At 43.1% G+C, this 25528-nt stretch overlaps 1 protein-coding gene across 2 annotated transcripts in view; it reads right to left on the bottom strand.

Moving 5' to 3' along the window:
• METTL24 (methyltransferase like 24) overlaps positions 1–24556 on the bottom strand; it is a 60093-nt gene extending 35537 nt beyond the window's left edge. For both annotated transcript variants that reach the window (XM_053938735.1, XM_053938734.1), the window contains exons 1-3: positions 24225–24556; positions 4661–4759; positions 700–839 (exon numbers count right to left, since the gene is read on the bottom strand). In XM_053938735.1, coding sequence (XP_053794710.1) covers positions 700–839; positions 4661–4759; positions 24225–24521 — 536 coding nt within the window. In that variant the 5' untranslated portion in view covers positions 24522–24556. The remainder of the gene's footprint in view (positions 1–699; positions 840–4660; positions 4760–24224) is intronic.
• Between the last annotated feature and the right edge of the window lie 972 nt (positions 24557–25528).

Here is a 25528-nt window from a genome sequence, read left to right as displayed (position 1 = left end):
CAGTGACTGTTCTCTTAATGCATCTGTGTGCTGATGGCTTGATGCACTCTGAGGACTGACCTCCCTCATCCTCCTGGACAACAGAATGTTTTACTAGCAGGGAAACAGGCTGCATGTGTGGTTTTGCTATCTGTAAAAGCACTTGCTCTGTGAAGAGTGAAAATGTCACTCTCAAGGGCTGTAAACATCATAAACACTGCAAAATTTTCAAAGTAAAGCCACAGCTGCCTTTATCGCTATCAGTTTGGCACATGTCACCCCTGAGGTGTCAAGCAAACACACTCTCATATGGAAATGTACTGTTTTGTCCCAGAGCTGGTTAATGAAGTTCTGCAAGCAATGCTGCTGAAATCCCTGGCAGTTATGCAAGTCACCTCTGCTCAAGGCAGATGCTGTAGGCTTCTCAGCTTACCTCTTTGATTTCTGTCTTCTTCTACATGAACTACCACTCACAACTCACCAGCAAGCAATTTGTTTTCACACCAATATTAGAAAGGCAAAGGAAAATAAAGACCCTGATGGAGAAAGGTTTTTCCCCTAAAAATAAAGTTTACAGAAGCACATCAACATGTGATAAACACAACTGAACAAAGTCTATATTTTAGAAGATAACCTTGCTGCAGCCTGTGTTGTTTTTATATGGCTTATTGAAGCTACTTGCCATGAAACAATTTCCTTTCTTTTAAAGAGAGCACTTACCCAAGTGAATAGAGACGACATTTCTTGCTTCTGATTCGATGGATGAGGCTAAACCTCTCATCAAGACAGATTGACCAGGGCTTTTTTGTGGTTTCAGAGTACCCTTTCAAGCTGTTCATGTTCATGTGTTCACATGAAATCTGTTGAAATCAAAAGATATTTCATTTTAAGACAGGACTTTTAACTTGTTTTTAATTTGCCTTCTGGGGGAGAAGTGGAAAAAAGAAAAATGTTCATTTCCTTAATTTAAGTCTTATTTTCAATCTGATACATGGCTACAAAGATTTGATTATTTTTTTTCCTTGTTTGTCTGTTCCGCTTGGTGAAATTTAAGGCTTACATAACTCCCAGAGAGCAATGCAGTTTGAAAAGCAAATAATTAAGCATTAGCACTATACCCAAATTCATTTTTTTCCATGAGGAAAAGATGTTTCAGCATTCAAATGTTTAATTTTTTTTTCTTTTCAAACCTTGGAGTGGATTCTGCATCCTGAATAATGTTAGAATCAAGACTGTAATTACAAAGTTGCAGTGTCTCTGCCACGAGTACCTTACCCAGAGTGTCCTGGATCTCAGCTCCAGAAGGGATTTAATCTTTCCCCCAACATATGCCCTGGCCAACAACAAAGGGATATAAGCAAGTGCGTAACTAAGCAGAGGAATCATAGCATGTGTGTCTATGCTGGGCTGGCTTGGACATCTAGAGTCTAAAGCCAGAATAAAAGCCCTGCAAAAGAAGAGATAGAGACCCTGCAGGGAGGAACACTGTAAGTCAAAGCCCTTGTACAGACCAAGAAAGCAAAGACTGAAAATGCACTGGTTTCATCAGAAACCTGGATGTGTCAAAAATCACTGAAGGGTGAAGTCAGCTTTGCCAGCAGCTGAGCAGTGGCCTGGAACAGCCAAAACCACAGTGACTGAGCCAGCAAAGCCATGGCCCTGTGAGTGACACCCTACAGAGGAGCCCCTGCCTGCAGCCCCAGCTCTGCCTGTCCAGCCAGCAGCTCAGGCCAGAATTTCACCCCCAGGCCACCACATTCCACTCCACCTTCTTCCTCCAAATCCACTCCGGGACAGGCATGCACAGAGCTGGAGAGTGCTGCACCCTTTGCAGAACACAGGAGCCGGAGCACAGCAGTCGATGGAGAGCTGGTACAATTCATATGGCTCTCACCATAGCAGTGGCAAGGAGGCAAGGGAAAGGAGAAGGAAGCACCAAAGCTGTGGCTGCTTCTGCCCAGGAAAGGCTGCATTGCTCTTCACCAGCATCAGCATGCACAGTTTGTTCTTGAAGGGCTTCTCAAACCATGCAGCCCAGCCATCAGCCAGGGCTTGCAAGGCACAGGTTGCTACCATGCAGATAAGAAAGCAAAAACTGAGAAGAGCTGCAAGAACCCAGCTGAGCCTTCGTGGTGAAAAGTTGTTCTTTGGGCCCAGTACCAGCCCTGGCTGCAGGAATGGGAGCTGGCACTGTCAGAAAGGCAACAACTAAAATGGTGGAAAGGACAAAACCGAGTTAAATATCAGTCCTGATCAGACTGTTCTCATCTTGCTCCTTTCCTTCTCCTACAGCAGACTGCAGAGGCTCAGTTCTCAGTCTTGGCCAAACTAAAAAGCACAGCTCTGGTCCCACCTGGAACCACAGAAATGAAACAATTTTACACACGAGGTGAGAGCAAAACCTGGAACCCAGCCTTTAATGTAGCACTCTCTACCACGTACCTTATAATAAGTAAATAAAACTCTCATTCTTTAAGAAGTGTATGCTCTAAAGGATCATTTCCTGGAGCTCTACATTCAAAGAGCTGTACACTGCATCACCACCTCCCCACTCCTGCTTGGCTCATAATTCCCATGGAAAATTTGTAAAAGCAAAAATAGTGTCTCTTCATGCTGTTCCCAGGATTCACTAAGTTTTAAGCAATGATTTGCACTGCACCACATACCCATTTCCCTTCAGTCATATAACAATCAGGAATAAATGGCACTGCAATAATAAGTACTAATTTAAGACACAGAAGAATAATGTACGCTCTACAGAAAACTAAGATTCTGCAATGCTGCCACTTAATTGACTCATGGCATTATGAGCAATTACAACAGTCAGAGTTTGAAGCAATTTTAACAGCTCTTGCTACTGAATAGCTCTTGCTATCAAAAAAAAAAAAAAAAAAAAAAAACCAAAAAAAAACCAACCAACCAAAAAAAAAAAAAAAACGCCACAACAACAACAGCATTATTAAAAAAAAAATCAAACCCTGAACCTGCCTTTAGCACCATCATCAGTCTGTTGCATGATTTATTGATGCACTGAGCTCACATCCTGTTCTGGGCTTCTGCTCACTCCTGTCATACAAACAACAGAACAAGAAAGATGCTTCTCCTGATCATGAAATACCAGCACTGAAAATGCTTTTTCTGGTCACACCTTGACCCTGCTGACATGGCACCTTCCTGCTCCAGCAGTTTGAGCCATTCCACACTAATGGCATGGGGCTGAACTTTGGCACAGTAATTAGTAGAAACTTGCTCAGCAAACAAGAAAAATGACATCCCATGCTTATCTACATAAGCAGGCTGCCATTTTCAGAAGTGCTCATACCAGTCACGGTGTTATCCCGTCAGTTATTCATCTTGTAACATCTGCCAGGCCAGGAACAGGGATTCATCCCATTTTTTGTTTTCACTTATGCTTATTCCCCCAACTAGGGTCAGTTACTCTGGGAATGAAACTTCTCACTGAGTGTGTCAAAAGCAATAAACTCTCTGTTAATTGATGTCCTTGTAGGATTTGACCCAGCTAGTGGAGTTTAGCAGCATCTGCCACTGTTTATTAAGTCGCTGTGATGAAGGATGTTTTCAAACTTAATACGCCTGCCACAGTCTAAACTTCTGTACAACAAAACAAGCAGTTCTACACACATCTCTTGCTGTCCCACATGCATCATCTTGCCTCCTGTCCTCTCAGTGCTGGCATGAATGGCAGCAGAGATGTCATTTTACTGAGAATTTAGCCACAGGTACCCACATGCTGGAGAATACATGAACACCCTGCTGTCCTCTTTTTTAGAGGTGTTTCAAATTATCTCAGCTGCAAAAGCCCTGCATTAACAAAGAATTTCATACGTGAATGACATTTCAGTGATGTTGGCACCTGGGGCTTTTTGCTGTTCTTCAGAGTAAGTAATGATGCTGTCAACTCTGTATTCAAGGGTCAATTGCTGATAGACCTGGGTACCAAAAGCAGCTGCTCTGTTGGAATTATGAGCATCCAGCACCTTTTCCATTTTTTTTTTTCTTACAGGAAATGCACACGCAAATGCTGTTGTGCATAAGTGATGCCTCTGTTAAGACATGATGGCCCATGAATTTCCATGTATGCTGAAGGCTGAAGTATCCATCAACACAATCTGGATTTGGAAATGCCATTTTAAAAAGCACATAAACCCACTAATTTCCATGTCCGTTGTTTTTGTCCTGAAAATATCAAGATTCTATTGGTATTGAAACAACTTGTCTGAGTTAGGGTCTGATGCCTTGTTCTCATTTTACTGGGAACCTCAACTGCCTCCTTTTGAAGTAAAATGAACCTGGTTATCATATTATTATTGAGAGGTGGAGAGGTTGAATACACTCTCTTCATACAGAGTGCTCTGTATTTTTCCATCTGAGAGGGAGAGAGGGGAGAGAGAGAGAGAAACATCACATCTAGAATTTCAGTCATACCATACTCCTGTCAGGACACAGCCCCATTTGGAAATAAATATCATGGAAATAAAGCATTCTTTCAAACCTGCATTTTGACCTTTATATTCATGTTGACCATCAGTGCTAGGTTAAGCAACTTTAGAAATAAATCAGTTTCAAAGAAGTTTGTTGTGAGGTTAATTCCTTAGATACGAGGGAACAATCTGTGCCAGGCAAAGTGTTTTCTAAATGGAGACTGAAACGAAAAACCTACCTGAGAAGTGCTAATGTACTTAAGGAACCTTGAGGCCTCATAGTTGAGGGAAGGGGTTGGACTTGCCCATGGTTGTAGTTCAATGTGCCATCTTACAGTCTGTAAAACAAAGCAAAAAAAACACCTTAAAGGCAATGCAAGCATAAATTATATGGGCTAATAAACTAAGGAGATTTAATTTCAAACTAAAAGAGTTTCCTGGGGGCTTGTCTACACATGAAAAACATTTCAGAACAAAGCAGGGTTTCAACTACAGTGAAAAAGCTTCTAACTACGATTCATAATGATCAGCTTTGAAAGCAGATGTAGGTAATTCAAAAAGAAAGTGCTCCTCATCCAGGATACATGTGTTAACCCAGTTATTCTAGGACACCCAAGTAAGCTGTGAGAAATGCATGAAGAAAACCAAGATCTAAATAACCAAATCCTACAGCAAAACATCTGAAAACAGTGATATCATTTTAATTTCATATCTATCAGGTATGAATGTCCACTGAAAGAAGAACTTGGATTGCAAACACTAATCACCAAAGGAAATCTCTGCAAGCAACCTGTTTTCTAAGACCTAGATTTTATTGAAAAAGCAAGCATCGTGTGGGCTTTGAGAAAAGTTCTCTTCCTCTCCCACATTTGCCTGACAGATTTACCAGAATTTACCAAATTTACCAGAATTCCCTGAAAAAATATAAGTGTGGCTGCCTGTAGCCTTACCACTCCTCATTTACATAGCCCCAAGGAAGTAGCTTTGGCAGGTGCTTTCTGTGCGCCCTCAGCTCTGAACCTTGGGGATCCTGTCAGCTTTTCCAGAAACACTTCCCACATAGACAGAAAAGGCCTTTCAGACACATGCTTGCAGAGCAACAGGGCTCTGTGCTCCCATCTGCACCACCTTCTCCAAATTCTGCCCGCTGTCATGCTGGGAAGTTTAGACTTGTCATCTCTTGCCCTCAAGTAGATAAAAATACAAGCATGGTGTTAAGTTGTACTAAATCAAGATTGATTCCTCATGGCCTTTCATCTTCAGGTGCCATAACTCACTCTATGGTTGGGCAGGTACTATCAAGCTTCCCTTTAATCATCCTCAATTAACTGAGCTCCCATAATGGACAGGATGGGGTTTCTCCCTCAAAGGCTCATGCTGGCATTCAATAAAATACAATCAGAATCCCACTCGGGATTCCCACAGGACTGCATTTCAGACAAAGCCCTGGAAAACATGTAGGAGAGAGCAATTAGCTGCAGAGGATGGAGGCAGACAGGTGAGGTGGGGCACTGAGCCCCCAGACAGGATTGGTCTGTAGCACCAGGACAAGAGCCAGCAGAGTGACAGCAGGGATCCTCTGATGCCAGAGAGGAATGCAGGAAAGAGAAGGTAAAATTAGAAAAGATTATTAAAGAGCACCACCAGACCAGATGGCATTTGCCTTGAGTTGGGATCACGAATTGATATCTTTGCAGCCTAAGTAAACATAGTCTACAGTGAATGTGAGCCAGGGGGTCTGTACGAGGTTTGCTGTTCCTTTAGGGGTTATTTTTCAGATTTGTTGTGGGGTTTGGGTTGTTTGGAGGGTTTTTTTTTGGTTGGTTGGTTGGTTGGTTGGTTGGTTGGTTGGGGGTTTTTTTGTGTGTTTGGTTTTTTTTTTTCTGTGCTGAAAAGGATATTGAGGTTTTTTTTTTTTTCTCCCCCAGAAGCAGACAAAAGTAGCATTTCTCACCCTGAAACTTCCTGCCTGCAGCAAGCTTAGACTCCTATACTCTGCACAGCATGAGCCTGGAAGCAAGCTAGCAAGCCAGCTCTGCAGCTGCATGTCCCCCTGACCTCTGCTTGCAGCAGGCAGCCTGCAAACAGCAAACAGCAGGAGGATAGGTGCACACCAGGGAGGGAAATTCGTGTAATCTTTCAGAATGAGTCACAGCTCACACGGCTGAATAACGTTTGCAATGACAGGAATGCTGCTGTTTCAACAGGCTTGAAAGCTGAAATGAAAATGAAGACTGACAATCGTTTTTAGAGGGAAAAAAAAAGAAAAAAATATCAACCAACCAACCAACCAAAAACCCAACCCAAACCAAATAAAAGCACCAACCACCCAGATACCTAGACATCTGTGCCCAGTTATTCTGAAATCTATTTGTGTGAGAAGCAGCTCATTAAGTAGAGGCATTGCAGGGTGACCATTGTGGACTATTCAGCAAGAATTCCTTCTGCACAGTTGACAAGGAAAAAAAAAAAAAATCTCTATAATGAACCACATGAATGAGGTTCTTTTTCAGCAGAGTGCAATGTCCAAGAGCCACTGCAGCTTACACTCGGGTTCTTAAAATCTTAAAGACAACAAACTGCCTTCCCACTGACTCCAAACTATTGATAAACACATGGAAACTAAATAAAAACCCCAGTGACTTACTAATGCAGTTTCACTAAAAAAATAAGGGGGGGAAGGGAAGAAAAAACAGAAAGAGATCAAGCTTTTGTATAGTTCTTTAAATTTAGGAGCAATACATAAATGCTACCTTTGTAACAGAGATCAGACCCGAAGCTCCTGTTTGTTGGCAATGCTTTTGAATAGCTTCTCAAACTTCACACTTGGTCCCTGGCTCCTCAGGAAGCCACAGCCTATTTCCATTCACTAACGAACACACAGGAGAGTCCTGCTCCTAACACCTCCTGAAGCCCTTACAGGGTGCCTCAATAGCTGCCTTACAATAAGATTCACAGACAATGGATGGGATGAAAATCCAACACATCTCTGAGATCGGGTGCAACCCCCCAGAGAGTAACTCACAAATGTCGGTGATGAGTTTTGGGCACGTTCAGGAATACAAAATATCCTCCTGAAGGAGCTGTTCCATAGGTGCATTCATACCCTTTGTTTACAGTTTTCCAGGTAATTTTCAGCTTGGCTCATGGTGTTTCCATGTAAGCCTTCTCAAATAAACTCTGCAGATGCTTTGTGAAAATCAGGTTTATCCCTGATAAAAAACAATCTTTATTTTAGGAGTCTTCTCCCTGTCTTGACTCTGTTTACTCAGAGTGAACCTGACTGTGGCATCATGATTTGGATTTTCTCAACTGTATCGTGGAAATCTCTAGACTGACTGAGAACAGATCCCTGTGGCTGCTCAACAAACAGGCTGAGGATCAGCTCCTTTCACAGAGGGCTTTACAGCAAGAGGAGCAGAGGTGCAATTACAGCCCAGATTATACAGCCCTGGATAAGAAATTCAGACAGACCTCCCCAAAGGCTGCCCAGGAGGAGCCAGAAAATGGGTGCAGACAATCTGCATTTTTGCCTATCACCATGGCTGTGCTCTCTCCCTAGGGTAAGGGTTCATCCAACCAGACACCATGACTGTGTTTCCCAAACATCAACATATCCATATTCCACAATATAAAGACATGACAGTACCTGGGAAGCTAAAATGCCACTTAAAAAATATCTTAAAGTATCCCTCTGTATATAGCTTCCCTTACAGACACATCACTTGAAATTAGCATTGTAAGAAAAATCAATCTTCAGCAAGACTTTATCACAAGCACTGATCAGGCACTGACTTCAGCTACTCCTGAAGGGTAATGGATATCCAGAACTTGTTATTCAGACTGGTATCTAAGTTTTCACCACGTAAGATAACCAGAGAAAAGAAAATCTTAAAGCAATGCCATTGTTTTGTTAGGAAAACTAGGATGCATTTGAAGATCTGATTTTTCGTCCAGGTATTTCACACTTAAGCAAAAGGACTGATGTTTCCTTCAGACCAATCTCACAGTAATCTGCAGAGACTTCTCTCTGGAGACCACTTTTTCCTAGATTTTTTTTCCCCTCACAGCCATCTGTGACAGTCATTTGATAATCCCTTAATAACCTGTAGTATATATGTGATATACTTTTAAAGAACTGTCATTTAAAATCTGTCCTAAAAATCTGAAATCATAATATAAAATTTAAATCAAAATGTGCAAAGGGCTTACAAACCAGCAGGTCTAAAATTGTAGGACTGCCAAATGTTTGGCTTTTCCAGCCTAAACTTACACACAAATTATTAAATTCTTTCCAGACCAATCCTAGTTTTAGTGCACTAATTAAAAAAGCCCAACCCCTTCCTTCCCTTCTGCTTACATTTGAAAGGGAATTAGTAACTTTTCCATATTTCCATCTTTTTTAGCTCAGTAGCTGTTCCCCCCACCACCACGTTTTAATCTCCTTCCCTTTTGGCAGCCAATTAAAATGTAGAAACATATTAGCCATTTTTGTAAACAAAAATTCGGGAATCCCATTGCCCTGCTAAGCAATCTGCTGCTTACAAAGAAGAAACAAAAGATTTGTCCATATATACAGAGGTGCCTTAAATAAATCCTCTGATAAAATCATGCAACAATTTAATTTCTTACATCTGAGGCAGGACCAAATGTGAGTGGAAATCATTTGTGGCAATGAATTCCATTAAGAATCATAAATGTTTGCCAGCCATAGAAACAAATGACATACACATCTTCATCTCCAATTATTCTGCCTGTACCCTGTGTACAACCACACTCAGCAGAACACAACCTGCTCATGGGTGAAATTTTGCCGGGGTTTTATCACTTTGAAAGGCAATGCATGGGATTCAGATTCAGGCTGCAAAACTTCAGATATCTGCATGGCAAATTTATTAGATTGCATTCCTGAAGGCTTGCCCTTGTGAGAACAGATTGTCCCCAGATACGATTTACAAAGCTTGGACATAATTTTATTTGTGGTCCCTCTCAAGCACCTGTGGCCTTAAGCATATTAGTTTGTTGTGGTCTTACTGTTTGGGGATTTTCCCTCAATTCAAAAGCACCCTGAACAGCGAAGGCTGCGTGCCGCTGCCCACACAAGCCCTGGCTTTGCAGGACACGCCAACGCCCCACGAGGGACACGCGACCAGCGCGAAGCCTGCTAAGGGGAGTGGGAGGGCTGCTGAGGGTGGAGGCAGCCAAACCTGGCACACTGCTCCTCTTGCTGACAGCACAGAGCAGCTCCAGCAGCGCAGAATCCCTCGTGAACACCCACGTTTAGTTTCAGAGGCAATTAGCTGGGTGACTCCCAGGGAGAGCCAGGGGGATAGAAACACTGTGCATGCAGACAGCCGTCAACGAAGCTCCCACGGTGGGCTGGGGAGTTAAATTATTTGGCAGGACAGATGAGGCAGACAAGATCTTTAAGGGAATGATTCATCTCACTACATATAAAATATGTAAGGTGAGTCAAGTACTGGAAAAGTCCAGTCTCTCATGTCTCTCCATGACCTGCAAAGGAAGCCTGAAGGATGGGCTCACACCACAGACCCTCAGCATCATAGAAGGGAAACCCCAGACCAGACATTCACACACCCCATGCTGCAGAAAAAACACACATTTTAGAGGGCCAAGCCTGTTATTTAGCCATGAGCCTAAAGCAACATTTAGCTGCATTTTATTCTTCAGCAGGGTTGAGTAATTCCAAAGGTTTTATGTTTGGAGCAGCAGTATGTGGCACAAGTAAAACAAACTCCACCTAAAAGCAGAGGTATCAGTAGGAAAGAACAAGTATGCCTTCAGCCTTGGCACAGATCTCCTTGAGAAAGGTCAATTCATACAGCCCCCTTTAGCTAAATGTAACCAGCACCACCAGGGCTCACAAGACACACACTCGTAAAAACCTGCAACCTCACATCCTTAATGTAGGAGCAGCAGGGACACACAGAGGCTCAGTAAGCTGTAATTTAAAACACAGGCTTACAAAGTGACTGAGCCTTTATATTTAAAGCTTTGAGTGAATTAATTTCCAACACAACTGGCTTTATAGATATTCCATCCCTACATGTCTGAACTGTTTATTTCCTTTCTTTTCTCTTTCATATTACTATTATTTTCTTTTTTTTTATTTGCAGTTTGTCTTCCTTAAACATATAAGATTTTCTCTTAAGAAATCATAGTGCAGAACTTGCTAATACACTCCTCCTCTGCATGTGTGTGCCTGTATTGAGAGAAAAGCAAGTGGGTTCCCTCTGAGGCATCAGGCATTGAGGGAATCACAGGGAAAAGCAGCTGACACTAGTCCTGCAGCCACCTAAACTAAGAATTTCCATTCCAACAGTCAAACTTCCACACATTGCACAAAGTCCATGATGAACTGAAAAAAAAACCCCAAAAGAATTAATATGGGAAATCTTTCTATTTCTCCATGTTTCTACTTTCTGAGTTTATCTAAGGCAGAAACATCTCTGACACCACTGTACACATGCACACAGCCTTCTCCATACCCAGTCACCACCAGATTGCTCTGTCCTCTGCAGGCACCACATTGGTGCAGTGCAATGGGCAGGCCACAAAGGGAGTCCTTCCCGCAGGCAAAATCTGCAGTGTGTTATAGAACCACAGAATAGTCTGGGTTAGAAAGGGTCTTTAAATATCACCCAGTACAACCCACTTTCATGGGCACACATTCCACTAGGTCAGGTTGCCCAAAATAAACAGTATCACACCCAGTACAGACCTTTGATGGACACCACTCGTTACTGGTTTGCCATTTAGACATTGAGCCACTGACTATAACCAACTCCTTATCCACCTACCAGTCCATCCATCAAATCAATATCTTTCCAATTTAGAGGTAGCCATGTTGGCTGTGCCTAAACAACTCCCTGTCCTCAGCATGTTTTAACGTATCTTCCAGGAGGATCCACTCCATGATCTCACCCAAAGATTCAATGTTGGAACAACAGGCTGAGGAACAATAGCTTTGTGCCAAGATAAGCAAGCAACGTGTCACACATACAGTCCAGCTTTGCCACGCAGGAAGGCTGCTCAGGAAAGTAAGTCCTGCCTATGGAAAGCAGTCCCGTGATAATAGTGCTTTCTGCATTAATGAGTGTGTGTCTTAAATTTAAATGGGTTTCCAACATGATCTGTATATGGAGAATTCTATGTCTAGACATGTGTGCTTAATTCTGTAGAAAAGGGAATGTCTAGGATGTACTTAAGTCTCCCCTAGCTCCTCACTCTCCTTGCATCATCATCTTTACAAGCCTCTGCAGTGCAGCACACATTTGTCTGCCTGGAAGCAGGATGTGAGTGCTGCAAGAGTCAACTTAGGAAGCTCCAAACATCACCCAGAGGGCTCCACTTAAAAGCAGTTTATCAGCACTTGCTTCATAAGGCTGCAGTTTGCACCAGTAAGTAAAACTCTTAGACTTAGCAGGGAAAAGGAAAAAAAAGGCAAAGTTTTACATCGAAATGAAGAAAACTATTTTCTGACTTCAATTCTCATTAGAAAAGCTTTGAGTCACTGCATGGTAATTGAAACCAAGAGTCTTTACTCTTGTAGAGCAAATCAGTCCGAACTGAATACATAACAACCCCTGAAAAGGCAGCAATCACCAAGCATTTCACCTCTGCTTTCCTTTTGTTAATATTGATGTTTATTTGCTGCTCCTTTTGCTTCTCATTTCCCATCTGAAGGTGTGAAATGGAGCCACATCCATACAAATTACTGCTCTGGGGGAAACTGCCGCCCTTACTTGCAGGTGAGCGACCTCCATGCAAAACACCAACAACTTCAATGCCCTGGGAGATTCTGTGTTTCACACAGAAAGCCCACACTCAAGCTCTCTCCAACTCTACTTTGAGGTTTGTGTCTTTTCCCCTAAATAAGTATCTCAAAAGAAAAGCATGCACAGAAAAAAAAGGATGCCTGCCATTGACTTCAAGTGACAGAATTTACACCTCTTTAAGAATCAAGAAATGGATTTGGTGAAATAAAGAGCAGCTTCCAAAATTAAGATGAGGAAGCCAGATCTGTAGAGGAATTTAGGTGACTAATGCTCCAATGAATTCAAATAATAACCCTGAACTCCCCAGGAAAGTTATTGGGATATTGGGAATTCACTTGCCAGGTTTACATTAGCCACTGTGGACACCCCTGTAAATTCACCATCACCTTGAGTGCAGGCTTGGGACTTAAAGGAAGCACGGTTTCAGAAGACATGCCAAAATATTAATTTGTAGGTACTTATGAATTCAGAAAGCATTGCATCTAATTCATAATTTACACAGCACAACTACCATTCCTCACTACCTCTGAGGAATCAATCCACTGCAGCCAAAGGATCTGGGGGCTGCAGTGGGGAACCTCTCCTGAGACATTCAAAGGTTACCAGAGACTAACAGCTCTGCCACTGCAAAACCCAGCAACATATGGGAGAAATGCACATTTATTAAAAGAGAGATTGATTTTACTCTAAGAGACATACAGCTTTGAAAATAGCCAAGTGAGATTTCTTTGCTATGGTTCTAAAATAAAATAAATAAATCGGGCAGCAGCATTCCTGCACTATCCAGAGGCTGACAGCATGATAATGTATCTAATGGAGATAAAACCAGGAGCCAAAACAGATTGAAATTTATGGAAGTAAATTCTCAAAACTGCTTAAGCAGCTCAATCAGCCGAATTCCTTCCAGTGCCCAAATGCCTCTGCCAACACTTAAGGATGACAGCAAGAAACAGATACAGCAACTACCGGTCACTGCTTGTCAAATTCAGTTTCTGCTAAGCAGAGGCAAGAGCGTGGTTTCAGCCTGTATTCATTACTGCTTTAGTTGAAGTGCTCTGGCTGAGAAATATGGAGATGTCATAATCCATATAATAGGGGAAAAAAGCTATTTTCCTCTAGGTTGACTTCACTGCTATATTTAAACCATAGAATACAAAAAACAGAATTCATCAGTAAATACTCAGCTAGCTAGATAAGCTGAGTTTATTTTGTGCAAGTTCCAGCACTCTGTGATTTACACATAGGGATGCCTCTGGCAGCCTATCTTCTGACTTCAGAGCCTCTGCCTGAGGCTAAGAACTGGGGAAAAAGAAGGTGCTTTAGAGTAAAACCAATGCTTCCACACAAATAAGAGCATTTCACACTTGTACAGCCTTCTCTCTCATCCAAGTGGAACGAAAATGTCCAAACAGAAATGGTCCACCACACCTTCTAGACTAAAGGGAGATAGAAGCATCAGAAAGCCCCTTCCTCTTCCCCTTCCCCTCCTGGGTAAGTACCAGGCCAACCCTCTGTGCCCAAGGAGCAGGAGAGGGCAGTATTTATCACTATACGTCTATAATCTCTTAAAGCAAGTAAATATCAACTCTTATCCATGGGTAAACCAAAGTGCTGAGTAACTTCTACAGGTATTTAGATTTCAGAGTATAAAACCCTAAGTCAAGATAGACAGTATTTACAACAGGTACTGAGAGTACTGTTCCTTCAACCCACCATCAGTTCACTTGGTTGAACTGGGTTTTACTGGATAGCCAGGGAAGACTCAAAAAGCCAAATTTTACTTTTTTCTTCTTTAACTCCTTATTTTATGAAAGCATAAGATAATGGAATTCCACAGAATGAAATGTATTCTAGCTTTAAACATATTCCCTTTCTTCTTTTAATATGATTATGGATTAGTGCCCTCGGTCTAGAGCTATGTAAAAGTCTTCCAAATAAAATAAAACTGTGTTGGGCAAGTAGTTCCATCTGTCTAGAAAGGGAACAACAGCTGGCTTACAGTTTGTTAGGATTATAAATACAAAATGATACTTTTATTTTCCAGTCTATAGAGAAGAAAATCTAGCTCATTTCAAAGCACACAAATTTGAAATATTTTTTGTTCAAGACAAGTATAGAACCAAGCATCATAATTCCATGGAGGATGGGCTTGAGCAAACATGTACCATCCTCTTTAATCAAGGATATTTTCCAATGTTTTATCACTAATTCTGAGCATTATACAGATGAAGTACTGAAAAACTACATGGCTTGACCCTGAACTCATGATGCACCCAGAATTCCCACGGATTTCATAGTGAATAATAATTGCAAGATCAAACCATTAATCAAGACATCTAATGAAGAAGAAACACATCAGCTCAGCAGCAACCAATTGACACATAATTGCTTCTTGTTTAATTTTCTCAAAAGAGGGAGGGAAAAGGAACACAATGTTGTTGCTTTGCCCTATTCAAGATGAAACAAAGTTCACTTCTTTGAAAGTTTCAGTGCTGCAGAACAACCATGTGGAAAGCCCAGAAAGAGCAAAGAGCCCAAAAAAAGACGGGGCACTAGTACTAAAAATTTTGGGCTTTTTTTCAGACAGCTCCTACCCTGAGGTGTTTACCTATTGGATAAATTTCACTCCTCCTCCACTGCCGTCCACTCTGCAGGGAGCAGGAAAGATTTGGAACTGACTCCTATCATTTCTAGGCTTCTAAGTGGCAGATATTTTCTAACATTACATGCCATATCAATAGACATTACCATCTGTTCCCCTTAACATTTCAAACAGTGCCTCTTTGTAAAATATGAAAGAGGATGCTAAAAAAAGGGGACTGACTTTGAAGTGCCCAGTTGATTATTTGGCTTAGCTAACTGCTAGGAGAGGAATGAGGAAGAGGGTTAGGGATGGATGAGGCCAAGACAGGGAGGACAAAGCAGCAACAGCAACTCTGTGATGTCAATGTCTGCTGGTTCTAACATAATTTTCAAATGCACAGCTTTCCCAACCAGGTCCAGCCCCTGGCACATCACTGGTATTTGCTTCTCTGCCATAATTTTGGCCAGCAGACCAATGTGTCACACACACAGAGACACACACACTCAAAAAGTGACCCTACCTCATCAAAATAAATAGCAAAAATGCATTTTTAGCAATATCCCTAAGACAGACGAGTTGCCTATCAGGGTCTTGTAGGTGTTTCCTTGCTAAGCTCTCAAGGCCCACAGATTTGTCTTCCACAGGCCAAGAAGGGCAGAGGTTTCAATTCCTTCAGTTTGCAGAAGCCACAAGGTCAGTCCTGGAAAGAACCCAGAATTCTGTCACTTCCAGAAGAACTCACAGCACTGCACCTGAAGCTGCATCTGAAACCTATCAGAAAGTGGAACCCACAGTAAACTGCATTGGGTCACTTATGAAATGAACTGTTGGTTAGCTCTTTCTTCCACAAGCACGTAAACCCAGAGGTTCTCTACACAAAATCTGAAGCAGTTGGCTTGACCTGACAGTCCCAAGAGACTCCAAAACCCAATGGCCCACTCCATAGTCCTCCTGGTTCTACATTGCCAGAGAGAAGAGAAGCCCCCATTGCATGATGGGGAGAGGAGGCAGCAGGAATGATGTTTCTCACAAGTATCCCAGATTTGGGATTTACAAAGTGACAACAACTCTGTTGTGACTTTTGAAGAACTCTGCAAAGCCATTTTGTTCCAGTCTGCAAAGCAAATGGAGAAGACTTTGGTGAGAAGCAAGAAAGATTTCTGTCCTCTAACAGCTGCTGGAACCACTACATTTATCATTACACAAAGACACAAGGACAGGTTTCTTTATTTTACTTATACATGAGTCAGGGTGGACATAAATTACAGCTCTAGTTTTTAAATGTTGCAAAAAATCAATAAGAGAGCAAAATAATCACCAAGGGGTTCCCCCAGAACCACACCCAGGACTTGTGCTTTTCAAGGGATCGGCAACAGCCTCATCCACCCATTCTCTGACAGTGCAGTTCATGAGCATTTGCAGCCAGAGCCTTTCCTGGGGCACATTCAAAAGATGGAAGAGTACTGAAGATGGAAGAGTAGATCACATGGGGAAACAATATGTCATTGAAAATCCAAGCCCTTCCACTTAGCATAAACATCTGGGAACACTTCCACCATCTCCTGCTGAAATTGACCCAGTTGTTGCCATGAAAGCGAGTTCGAAATCATGGCTTTCATCTGTTACCCCAGGCATCAGTCTATTTGTGCACATGGTTTCTATTACCCTGAGAGATTGGCTAACTCAAAATAGGGCAGCGCGTCACCCTGTCACTTTTGCAGGCAAAAACACTAAAAAAACCAGCATTAGGGGGAGTGTATGTATATAGATTGCATGACACTTATGCTATATAACACAAAGAAAAATTGAAATCACACCCTTTTTTCCCCTCTTTCAGTTGTTCCACTGAACTGCAGGTCACTTTATCTTAGACTTACAAACATGGAAGGGCTCTGGACAACATTTCATCATGCACAAAAGTATCTTGGTGCATATCTTCTAGCTACAAAAACACTCACGTTGATTAAATGCTCACATCCACTGCACACAGCTCTGGAGCACTAGCAGCCATCCAAGACAAACTCAGCTCAAAGTTAGAGTTTGAACAAGCGATAAGAGTGGGCTGTGTTGCAGATGCCATCAAAGATTAGTGGTGGTTCACACAAACTCTCTCACTTACATGTCAAATCTTTTATCTAATCTGTGCCACAGGTGGCAGCCACCACTGCCAGGCTGCAGGACAGCCTGATCTACCACAACCAAACCAGACTGCTTGAGCAAAGGCTGGAGGTCCCTCCCTAACGCTACCTAAATCTCCACATTCTACATCTGTTTTGTAAGATGTGATGATGCACTCATCACGCTGTCTGCACGAATCTGCACGGCAGCTGTGAGAGGGTTTTGTTCTTCACCACAGGATTTCAGTGCTGCACCCCTTGTCAGGGGCTGCTGGAGTTTTGCTCACACCAAAGATCCCCCAGCTGTACCTCAGTCTGAACTGTAGCCACAGCCCAGTGAAAGTGGCATGAGAGAGATATCTGGCATGCTGGCACGTACCATGCAGCCCCCGAGCAGACACATCTCTGTTAAGTGCCTGGCTGGCTGAGTAAATGTTGATGGGAACTGACTGAACTAACTGGGAGGAAAACCTTACTAGCAATGAAGTTAAACACTTGTCTCATAGGAAGGCAGATAAAGGTTGGAGATGTAAAGTAAAAACCCTAGGGCTATGCAGCAGACTTTCTACCTGTCCAAATCTCTCTTTCTGGACTCTTCTCTCTCCACAGAAGGAAATTTTAGAAAAGAATGCAGAAAGATTGGCTATCTTGAGAGCTGCTTGAGCAAGGAATGCTCTGTGTCCTCAAAATTGTCCTCACTTCTTATTTCAAAAAATGAAATGTGACAAAAGATCATTTTTGGCATTAACCATGCCACTGCTACTGGGCAGTTCAGGTCACTTGGCCCCCAGAGCAGTCCCATGAAACAGTTTGAGCTGAACACCGCAAACAGAAACTATTTTTTTTTTTCTGATCTGCTACAGCAGTTATAAAGAATTCACATTTTGTACAAGGTCTGTGAACTGTGTCTCTGGGTTCAAGGAAATGATGGCACAACTGTACTGGCCCCACAGAGCAAGGCATCGGCAGAATAAATTACCACCTTGACCCTTGGGTCCCTTAGAAGGGAAGGCTTAGACATCTAGATTTATTTTCTTCTGTGCCACAACTACCCAGAAAAACATCTCTTGACTTTATATGCCAAAAGAAAGCTTTAAACTGGTATTTGAAAGATTTTGAAAGAAATCTATGCTATTGGCTATAAAGTCTCATAACACTGTAATGACTTTCTGAAGAATAATATTCCCCATCTGCTTCTCAAAAATTCATGAAGGAAGAACTATTTCAGGTAATAAAAAGTGTGTAAGAATCAATGTTATTCTTAGTAATCATTTACCTCACAAGCTTGCAAGTGACATCATTGTCAGAAAAAACATTACCATTTCCTCTTTATGGTATACTATAAACACATTTCATCTGCACTTAAAATACAATAAAAGCTCAGTATTGCCATTGCTTGACTACTTGGAGAAGGATTCCTGTGTTTGGGTACTTTCTGGTACCTCAGCTGCCCTTGTTTATGGGCAGAGCTGGCTGATGCTTCCCAGATTTGGTTATCAGCTGATGAAAACTGCTTTCAATATAAGTTTATTCTTTCCTTCCAAAGACAATAACCTCGCTAAGTCTGTGCTATTAGCCTGAATATTTGAGCAAAAACAGACCAAGGCTGTTCCCCAGGTACTAACAGACTGAAGCCACAAGTTCCTATCTTGTGCTAATCTTACTAGATATGCAACTTTGGGTTGGTTTATATTTGCTAAGAGACCTCCAAGTGCTGGAGGCAAAAAAAGTTGTCAACTAGTGTCCCTTCCTCTGGGGTCCACTAAGTCATCACACAGAACAATTATGGTGGGGTCTGGTCTCTCTAGTGAGGTATTAAGCCAGGGCAAAAATTGCTTATTATCCCATTACCTCTTTTTATTCACTGATGTTAGATCACTGTTCAGGCTAAACTCCAGTTTGGCTAATCACGTTGTATCTGCCAGATTGCTTTTCTAATTGCAGAGCAGGTAAATGTAGCCAGAGGGACATCAGGAGGTTGCCCTGAAGCACAAAGGAAAACATTCCTAGATCTTCTCTGTGTGGATACCCACAGTTCACATTTTTCTAAGGAGTATTTCCATTCCTTACCAGCTACAGAGTTAAAAGATTTTCCTAATATCTTGCCTGAAAATGAAGCCCGTTACTTCTTGTCCTACTTCCAGTGGACTTAGGGAACAATCAGTCATTATGTCCTTCAAAAAAATTATTTTTTTTAGTTTGAAGAGTCTTGGCACATTCTCTCAAAACATACTTTTCCCTATTCAAAACAAGTACCAGTACTTCAGGCTTTCCCTGCAGGCTTGCCTTCCTGCACCTCTTAACACCTTTTTCTCTGAATGAAACACCTTAACACCTTTTTCCTCTTTTCAGTTTGTCTACCTGTTATTAAAGAAGGTGCCCAGAAGTAGCACACTCTCTTCAGCTCTGCACTCCTCTGCAGCAGCATCCCACATGCCACTGCCATCCATCAAAAGCCAGGATGTTATTCACTCCTCAGCACTTAGGGAACAGCACTGCACTCTGTAAAGCTCATCACGCTGGGACACAGGTGGAGAGCCTGGAATAATCTTTGGAGATCCAAGAAGCTGCTTTAGCCCCTGCAGGTCCTTGGGTTTGGCTCAGCCAGGGCAAATCCTCTCCTGCAGATGCAGCCTGGTGGGACTCCCTGCACAGCTCCCAAAGCCATGCCGTGTCAAACTCTGGTGTAATGTTAAATTGTTGCTCCAGGCACACAGAATTAATAAACTTACAAAAGTTAAATCCCAATCCAAAACAGACAAGCTATTACACCATGGGATGTGGAAAGACAGATGGATAAATTTAACTTCAGAAAACCAGATGGATCAATTTAACTTCAGAATAACCAAGTTTTCTCCAAGAATTTTGGCTCTTCCTCATGAAGAGTCAGAGTAACTTTCTATAAAAGCTGTACCCAAAACTTGCTGTACTTTTAAAGATGTGCAGCCAGCTTGAAAACACTGTGCATGCAATTAGGCAATGAAAACATCCCATACATTTTTTAAACCAAATTTCTAGAAGAACTAAAAAGGACTCTTGGCATAAGCCCTACACATCACTGACACCAATGTAAATGGCATTGCCATTCTAAAGTTAAAACCTAAATGTAACTTTAAGTAAAATCTTAGCAATAATGTAACACTAAATCAAATGAGGTTTTTATGAGCCTGCTGTATTACTAAGTGCCAAACGTGTTATTCCACATAATTTCAAAGAGATATCACTCCAAAATAATTTGCAGACAATTAAAAATGAAACTGTTATCAGTCATCACTGCAAAGAAGCAGTAACCTCTTGGAAATAGTTTCTATTTAAAGAAAACCACAGCCTTCAATCCAACAAGAAATAGCAAAAAGATAATTAGTCTGCATTTATAATGAACCAAAAGACAAATGTATACAAGTGAAAGTAACACATCAAAAATATAATCTCAAGAGAGTTTTTGGTTTTAGGCAATAATTCATCATGTTTCAAATTACATTATAATCCCAGGCAAAGTATACATGGGCCCAGCAGCAAAATCTTATTCTTTGCTTTTAATCACTGAAGGTAAATACTTTTATATTCCTAGATATGACATGAAAGAGCATCCAAAATAACATCAGGTTAAGTTTGGCAGCATACCACACTCCCCACCTCCATGGAAATAATCTGCCCAGAAGGCAAGGAATTCCAGCTTTTCTCAACCAGACTCTTGAAGAGGGCTCCTCCCAAACTCAGTGCACAAGAGCCAACATAACCTTGTTATTGCAATAATTGTGACAGGAATTTGCTGTTATTTCAAATTCCAAATGCAATATTTTTTTTTCTTTTGCCATGGCACCCTGGAATAACCTTTTAAAACACACCTCACATGTCTGCAGTGCTCTGTGGGCACACCCTGCTAGTACCTATTTGCAGGAGCAGGTACATCTGGCAGAATCTGTGTGTTTCCAGGTAGCTGGAGTTAGTATCTGCTGCATATGTTAGCAGGTCAGTGCTTAGCACAACTAGATCTTAGAATCACAGTTTAAAAACATGATTTTATTAGCAACAATGCAATTTTAAGTAGGATTATGAACTTCCACCTAATCTAAGTGGGACTATGAACTCCTATTTGCTTTACTTTTGCAGCACAACAAAACTCTTCTGATTCTTCAGATGACCATCATATGCTGTCAATGCCAAATCTTGCTTGTTATTTGTCAGCAAAAGCTGCAGCATCAGCTCTTTGGTAGGTTCAACTGGGAGCAGCACAGCTCCCTTAAGCACCACAGCAGGCAGCTCCAGCAGCTCCCAGAGATGTCACATAGCTAAATTACTTTATTCCCTGCCCCTTTCAGTTAACATTTTTTATGTATGCATCTTAAGGTACAAATAGATGCTTGGAACCTTGGTGGTCAAACCCTCCCATCTGCTACACAGCCATGGTCTCTGCTGATGGAACCTCACCAGTGGTCAGGAAAAGCACAGGCAGTTTCCTGCAGACTTAGGGACCATTTATGGACAAGTCTCCATCTTTTCCATCCTGTGTCTTCTTTTTTTCTCTTTTGGTGGTGTTGGTGTTGGTTGATGACTGCAGTTGTGCTTAGGAAATAAATAAAACAGCCCTGCTCAGGAAACTTTAAAGTGATTCAAAGCAAGGACCAAATAATTTCCTTGTGTGCTTTTGCATTTTTTTTATACAGCCACAAAGTAGGACATTCAACTACAATTATGGAAACACTCTGTTCATCAGTCTTCTGCATTAATTCAGTGACGTAATTGTGAGCAGAGCTATAACCTAGAGGCACTAGGAAAACAGAGCAAAGTCTGGCCTCACTGATTTTTCCTTGCTGCCATCCTGCTGGCTCACACATCCCAACATAGTCCAACACCATCCTCATAAACAGCAAGAGAGAAAAAACTCCCATACCTGAATGGCTCTGCAGGCTTTAAGAACGGACTGATAATAATTTATGGACAGACAGAAGACACTGAAAACACATAAAAGACACAGCAAAAAGCAATTCCAACTCAATGTAGCACAAATCTGTGCAAGGAGCCTGTCCCTCTCCTCCAGGCAGCATTTACACTCAGCAGTACAGCACACTGGCAGCCATTGCACCCTGATGACTTTCTCCAGAGCTGCTGGTAGAAGCTATGGACCATCAATTTAAGCAGTCTTTTTTGGTAAATGCCCCCATACATACATACAATAGTCTGACATGAAATAGCATGTTTCCTGATTAAAAAAAAAAAAATTACAAATCACCCATTAAAATTTTTAGCTATTGTGATTCTTCTCATGAAAAAATGTCAGAGCACAGACCACTTCCACTTTATTTTACCATTGCTTTTTCCCCTGTATTTTTATTTAACAACTGTATTCCAAAGTTCAGTTCTGCTATCCCCCAAACCTTATCTTTAAGTAGATTTTTCTTAGCCTGAAGCAACAAGTTCGAGTCAAATAGCTGAAAACAGAAGGCACTTGATGGTCTCAAACCTAACCTGGCAACAACTCCACCCTCTATTATATATATATTAATATTTTTCCCTTGACTTAACTAGAGGGATTCAAATGAGACCTCAGCAGCAACATGCCCAACACCACAAACCAGAGCAGTGATGTTTCTTTCACACACTTCACCTGGAGGTGCACCAAAACACACTTGGGCTTTCCAGAGCCTCGAGCTCTCCAACACCGCAAGGTGCTGCCAGTTCTCAGATAAAATGAGCAGCCTCTCCTCTACTTCCCCACTAGGATTTCCTCAAAAATCATTAACTAAATTAGGATGTGTTTTGCTTCTTGTTTTCTTGACACCATTCTTAGCATATTTTCAAGAAACTCTCTAAATCCAATGGATTACAGGCTTTTTTCTCCATTAATGCTGAAATCCTTCCATAATTAGAATCACTTAAAAGCTGTGCTTTAGGATAATGCAAAGTAACAGAGCATCAACAACAAAAGTAACAAAAACTGACACTGCAAGACCTAGGTACCTCAAAGTGGTATCAATACCACAGCACAAAAGAACACCACATAGTTATTATCCTGAACAAATATGTGGCAATGTTGTCCTCATCATTGCCAGTGGTGAAAGAAGCATGGTGAAGGATTATCTAATTTCTTCTAAACCTTTCAGGAAACCAGAGGCAGAAAGTAGCAGTTTATTTTTTACATCACAGTTTCCCACAGAAGATGAGCTGAACCTAGAAGTCAATCATTGTCCATCTCCTCATGAAATAAAAAAATAATTACTGGGGTGGAACAGGCAAAGAAGAGAAAGCAGATTTGCACCTGAGACCACGTGCATGACCTGTGAGAGATCACAGGACATCTGGTCAGATGGTAGTTTGGATGTTAGCAAGTAGTCTTTTCATCAAGGCAGTAAGGACAAGCTTTAGCCATTCCACAGAAAACTGGTTTTATTCTTGTTGGGGCAAAGATCAGATATGATCAGAAAGGTGGTCTCATCTGTAGCAAAATCCCACGTGCCCCTCCTCATGATCATTCCAGCTTCTTTAAGAACCTGCACATCTCTGCATGGACCATAACTACTGCACCCTGACAGCAGGACCCCAAAGTACATGACAAACTACTCCTTCACCACCCTCAAAGCTGGCTCTTCTGCCCCTGAAAGACTGCAAAGAAAACTCCACAAAATAATTATCTGAATCTCTAAGCAGTTCCTGAGAGCGTGGAATCTCCAAAAAACAAGGATGACAGGGAGATGATTGAAGAAGGCAACATCCCGCTGCTGGCCACACGCGCAGCTGACTGGGGGGTGGAGGTAGCACAGGAGCTCCTCATTCTTGTTGATCTCCAGATCCTCATGATAGTCCTCACTCCCCCAAAAGTCTTTCCAGTCATTGCCACCTAGGAACCTTGTCACGGGTTCATTTAGCAGCTCGTTCACTAACTCACCAATTCTCACGCAGACCATGTCTTAGAACCATTTCTTGATGGCCTTCTGCGAATGCAATGGCACCCGGATGCCAAGAACGCCAAGGGCCGTGGTCTTTGCCCATGTCTGATCCTGTTGGGGATGCATCAGCCTACGGAGTGCACCCTGACTCGGGGTCACTGTCACCTTCTCAGACCGAGCCCTCTCCTTGTCCAGCCCCGCTCCAGCACACTCCCGCTTCCCTGCAGCTGAACAGCACTGCTCAAAAAGTCGCTTGACCAGTTCCCAAGAAGTCGACATCTCACCACACTATGTCACTTCATCACCGCCCTCCCGGCCCCCTCTCCGCCCCGGCTGCCCGCTCACCCTCAGCCCCTCGCAGGGAGCCGAGGTCGCCTGTCGCGACACGGCAGCCGCTTCCCCCGAGCCCGCCCTACCTTCCTGCGGCGGCTGCCCGGGGGCTGCGGGGCGCAGCAGGCGGGCGCGGTGCTGCCCCGCCGGCCGCTCCGCACGTAGGTGACCCTCCGACGGCCACCGCCCGCCACCGCCACCGCGCCCGGGCGCTGCTCCGCGCCGCGGGACGGGGCGGGCGCCCGCGCCGCCGCCGGGTCCCGGGACTTCTCCTCCGGACACCAGGATCGCCGCAAGCCCAGCTGCAGGCAGAGGAAGAGCGCGGCGGAGAGCAGGCAGAGGCGGAAAGCGGCGCCCCGCCAGAGCGGCCGCTCCTTGGGCATGGCGTCGGGGGCTGCCCTGCCCGGCGCTGCCGCCCCGCCGCAGGGCTCATGCCGCCGGCGGGCCGGGCCCCGCGGCCCCCGCCGCCGAAACTTGGGAGTCCCCGCCCCGAGCGGGGCCGGCCGGGGAGGGGCCGGGATGCCCCTGTCCCGGCCCGGCGGGGGCTGCGGGACGCAGCGGTGCTCGCCCGCAGGCGGCCCGAGGGATGCTTCGCGCCTCGGCGGGGGCAGTGCCGGGTACGAACCCAAGGGGCCGCGCCGCTGTGTAGCCACAGGTGCGTGTCAGCGGGCCTGAGAGAAGACACAAACCCCTATCCTAACTATTGTATCAGCCCGTCTCTATAGAATGGAAGGGTGCTGACTTGTTAAGGTATGTAATTAGTTCAGATTATACACTGTGATGTCACGAGGTAGTGAAATTTCACTGGAGTCTTAGGGACTGTTTATGTTGAAGTCAAACAAAAGGACAACCTGGCCCTGGAAGTAAGGACTTTCCTTCTTGTAAGGTTAGAGCTGCCTGTGAAGGATAAAGGATTTTGGACAGCCAAGATAACACCAAAATCCTAGCTCCTCTGACATGTCTTTGAAAACCCCCACTTCTCCCCGCAGTATCTCTGGCAGTACAGATACCGCTAGTACAAACTCTAGTGAGGTTGACTCCAGGGATATCTAGATCTACAGACAAGCAGTAAGAATGCTGCAAAAATAGACCTGCTTTGGAAAGTTTTAGTATGATTAGTAACCAGTGGTATGGCTGTTAGTTACCTGTTATATCATGTAGGTCCTGAACTTTTGAAGGGTGTGAGAAGCCTGTGTGAAACATCAATTGTAGTGCCCTAATTTCACTGCAGCACCTCGTGCTTATGAGTAACTCTTTTAAGTTTATACTTTGCCTCCTAGTCTCTCTCCTGGGTAGTTACACCATCCTGATGATTTTCATTACACATCCTTGGTTTCATGTGTGAAGGAATAGATCTGCATGAGCTGAGAGGCAGTGCAGGGGACATGTC

Source organism: Vidua chalybeata, chromosome 3 (assembly GCF_026979565.1).
Source record: "Vidua chalybeata isolate OUT-0048 chromosome 3, bVidCha1 merged haplotype, whole genome shotgun sequence".
Classification (NCBI taxonomy): domain Eukaryota; kingdom Metazoa; phylum Chordata; class Aves; order Passeriformes; family Viduidae; genus Vidua; species Vidua chalybeata.
The sequence above is the reverse complement of the archived record's forward strand: the minus strand, read 5'-3'. Positions and strand labels throughout refer to the sequence as shown.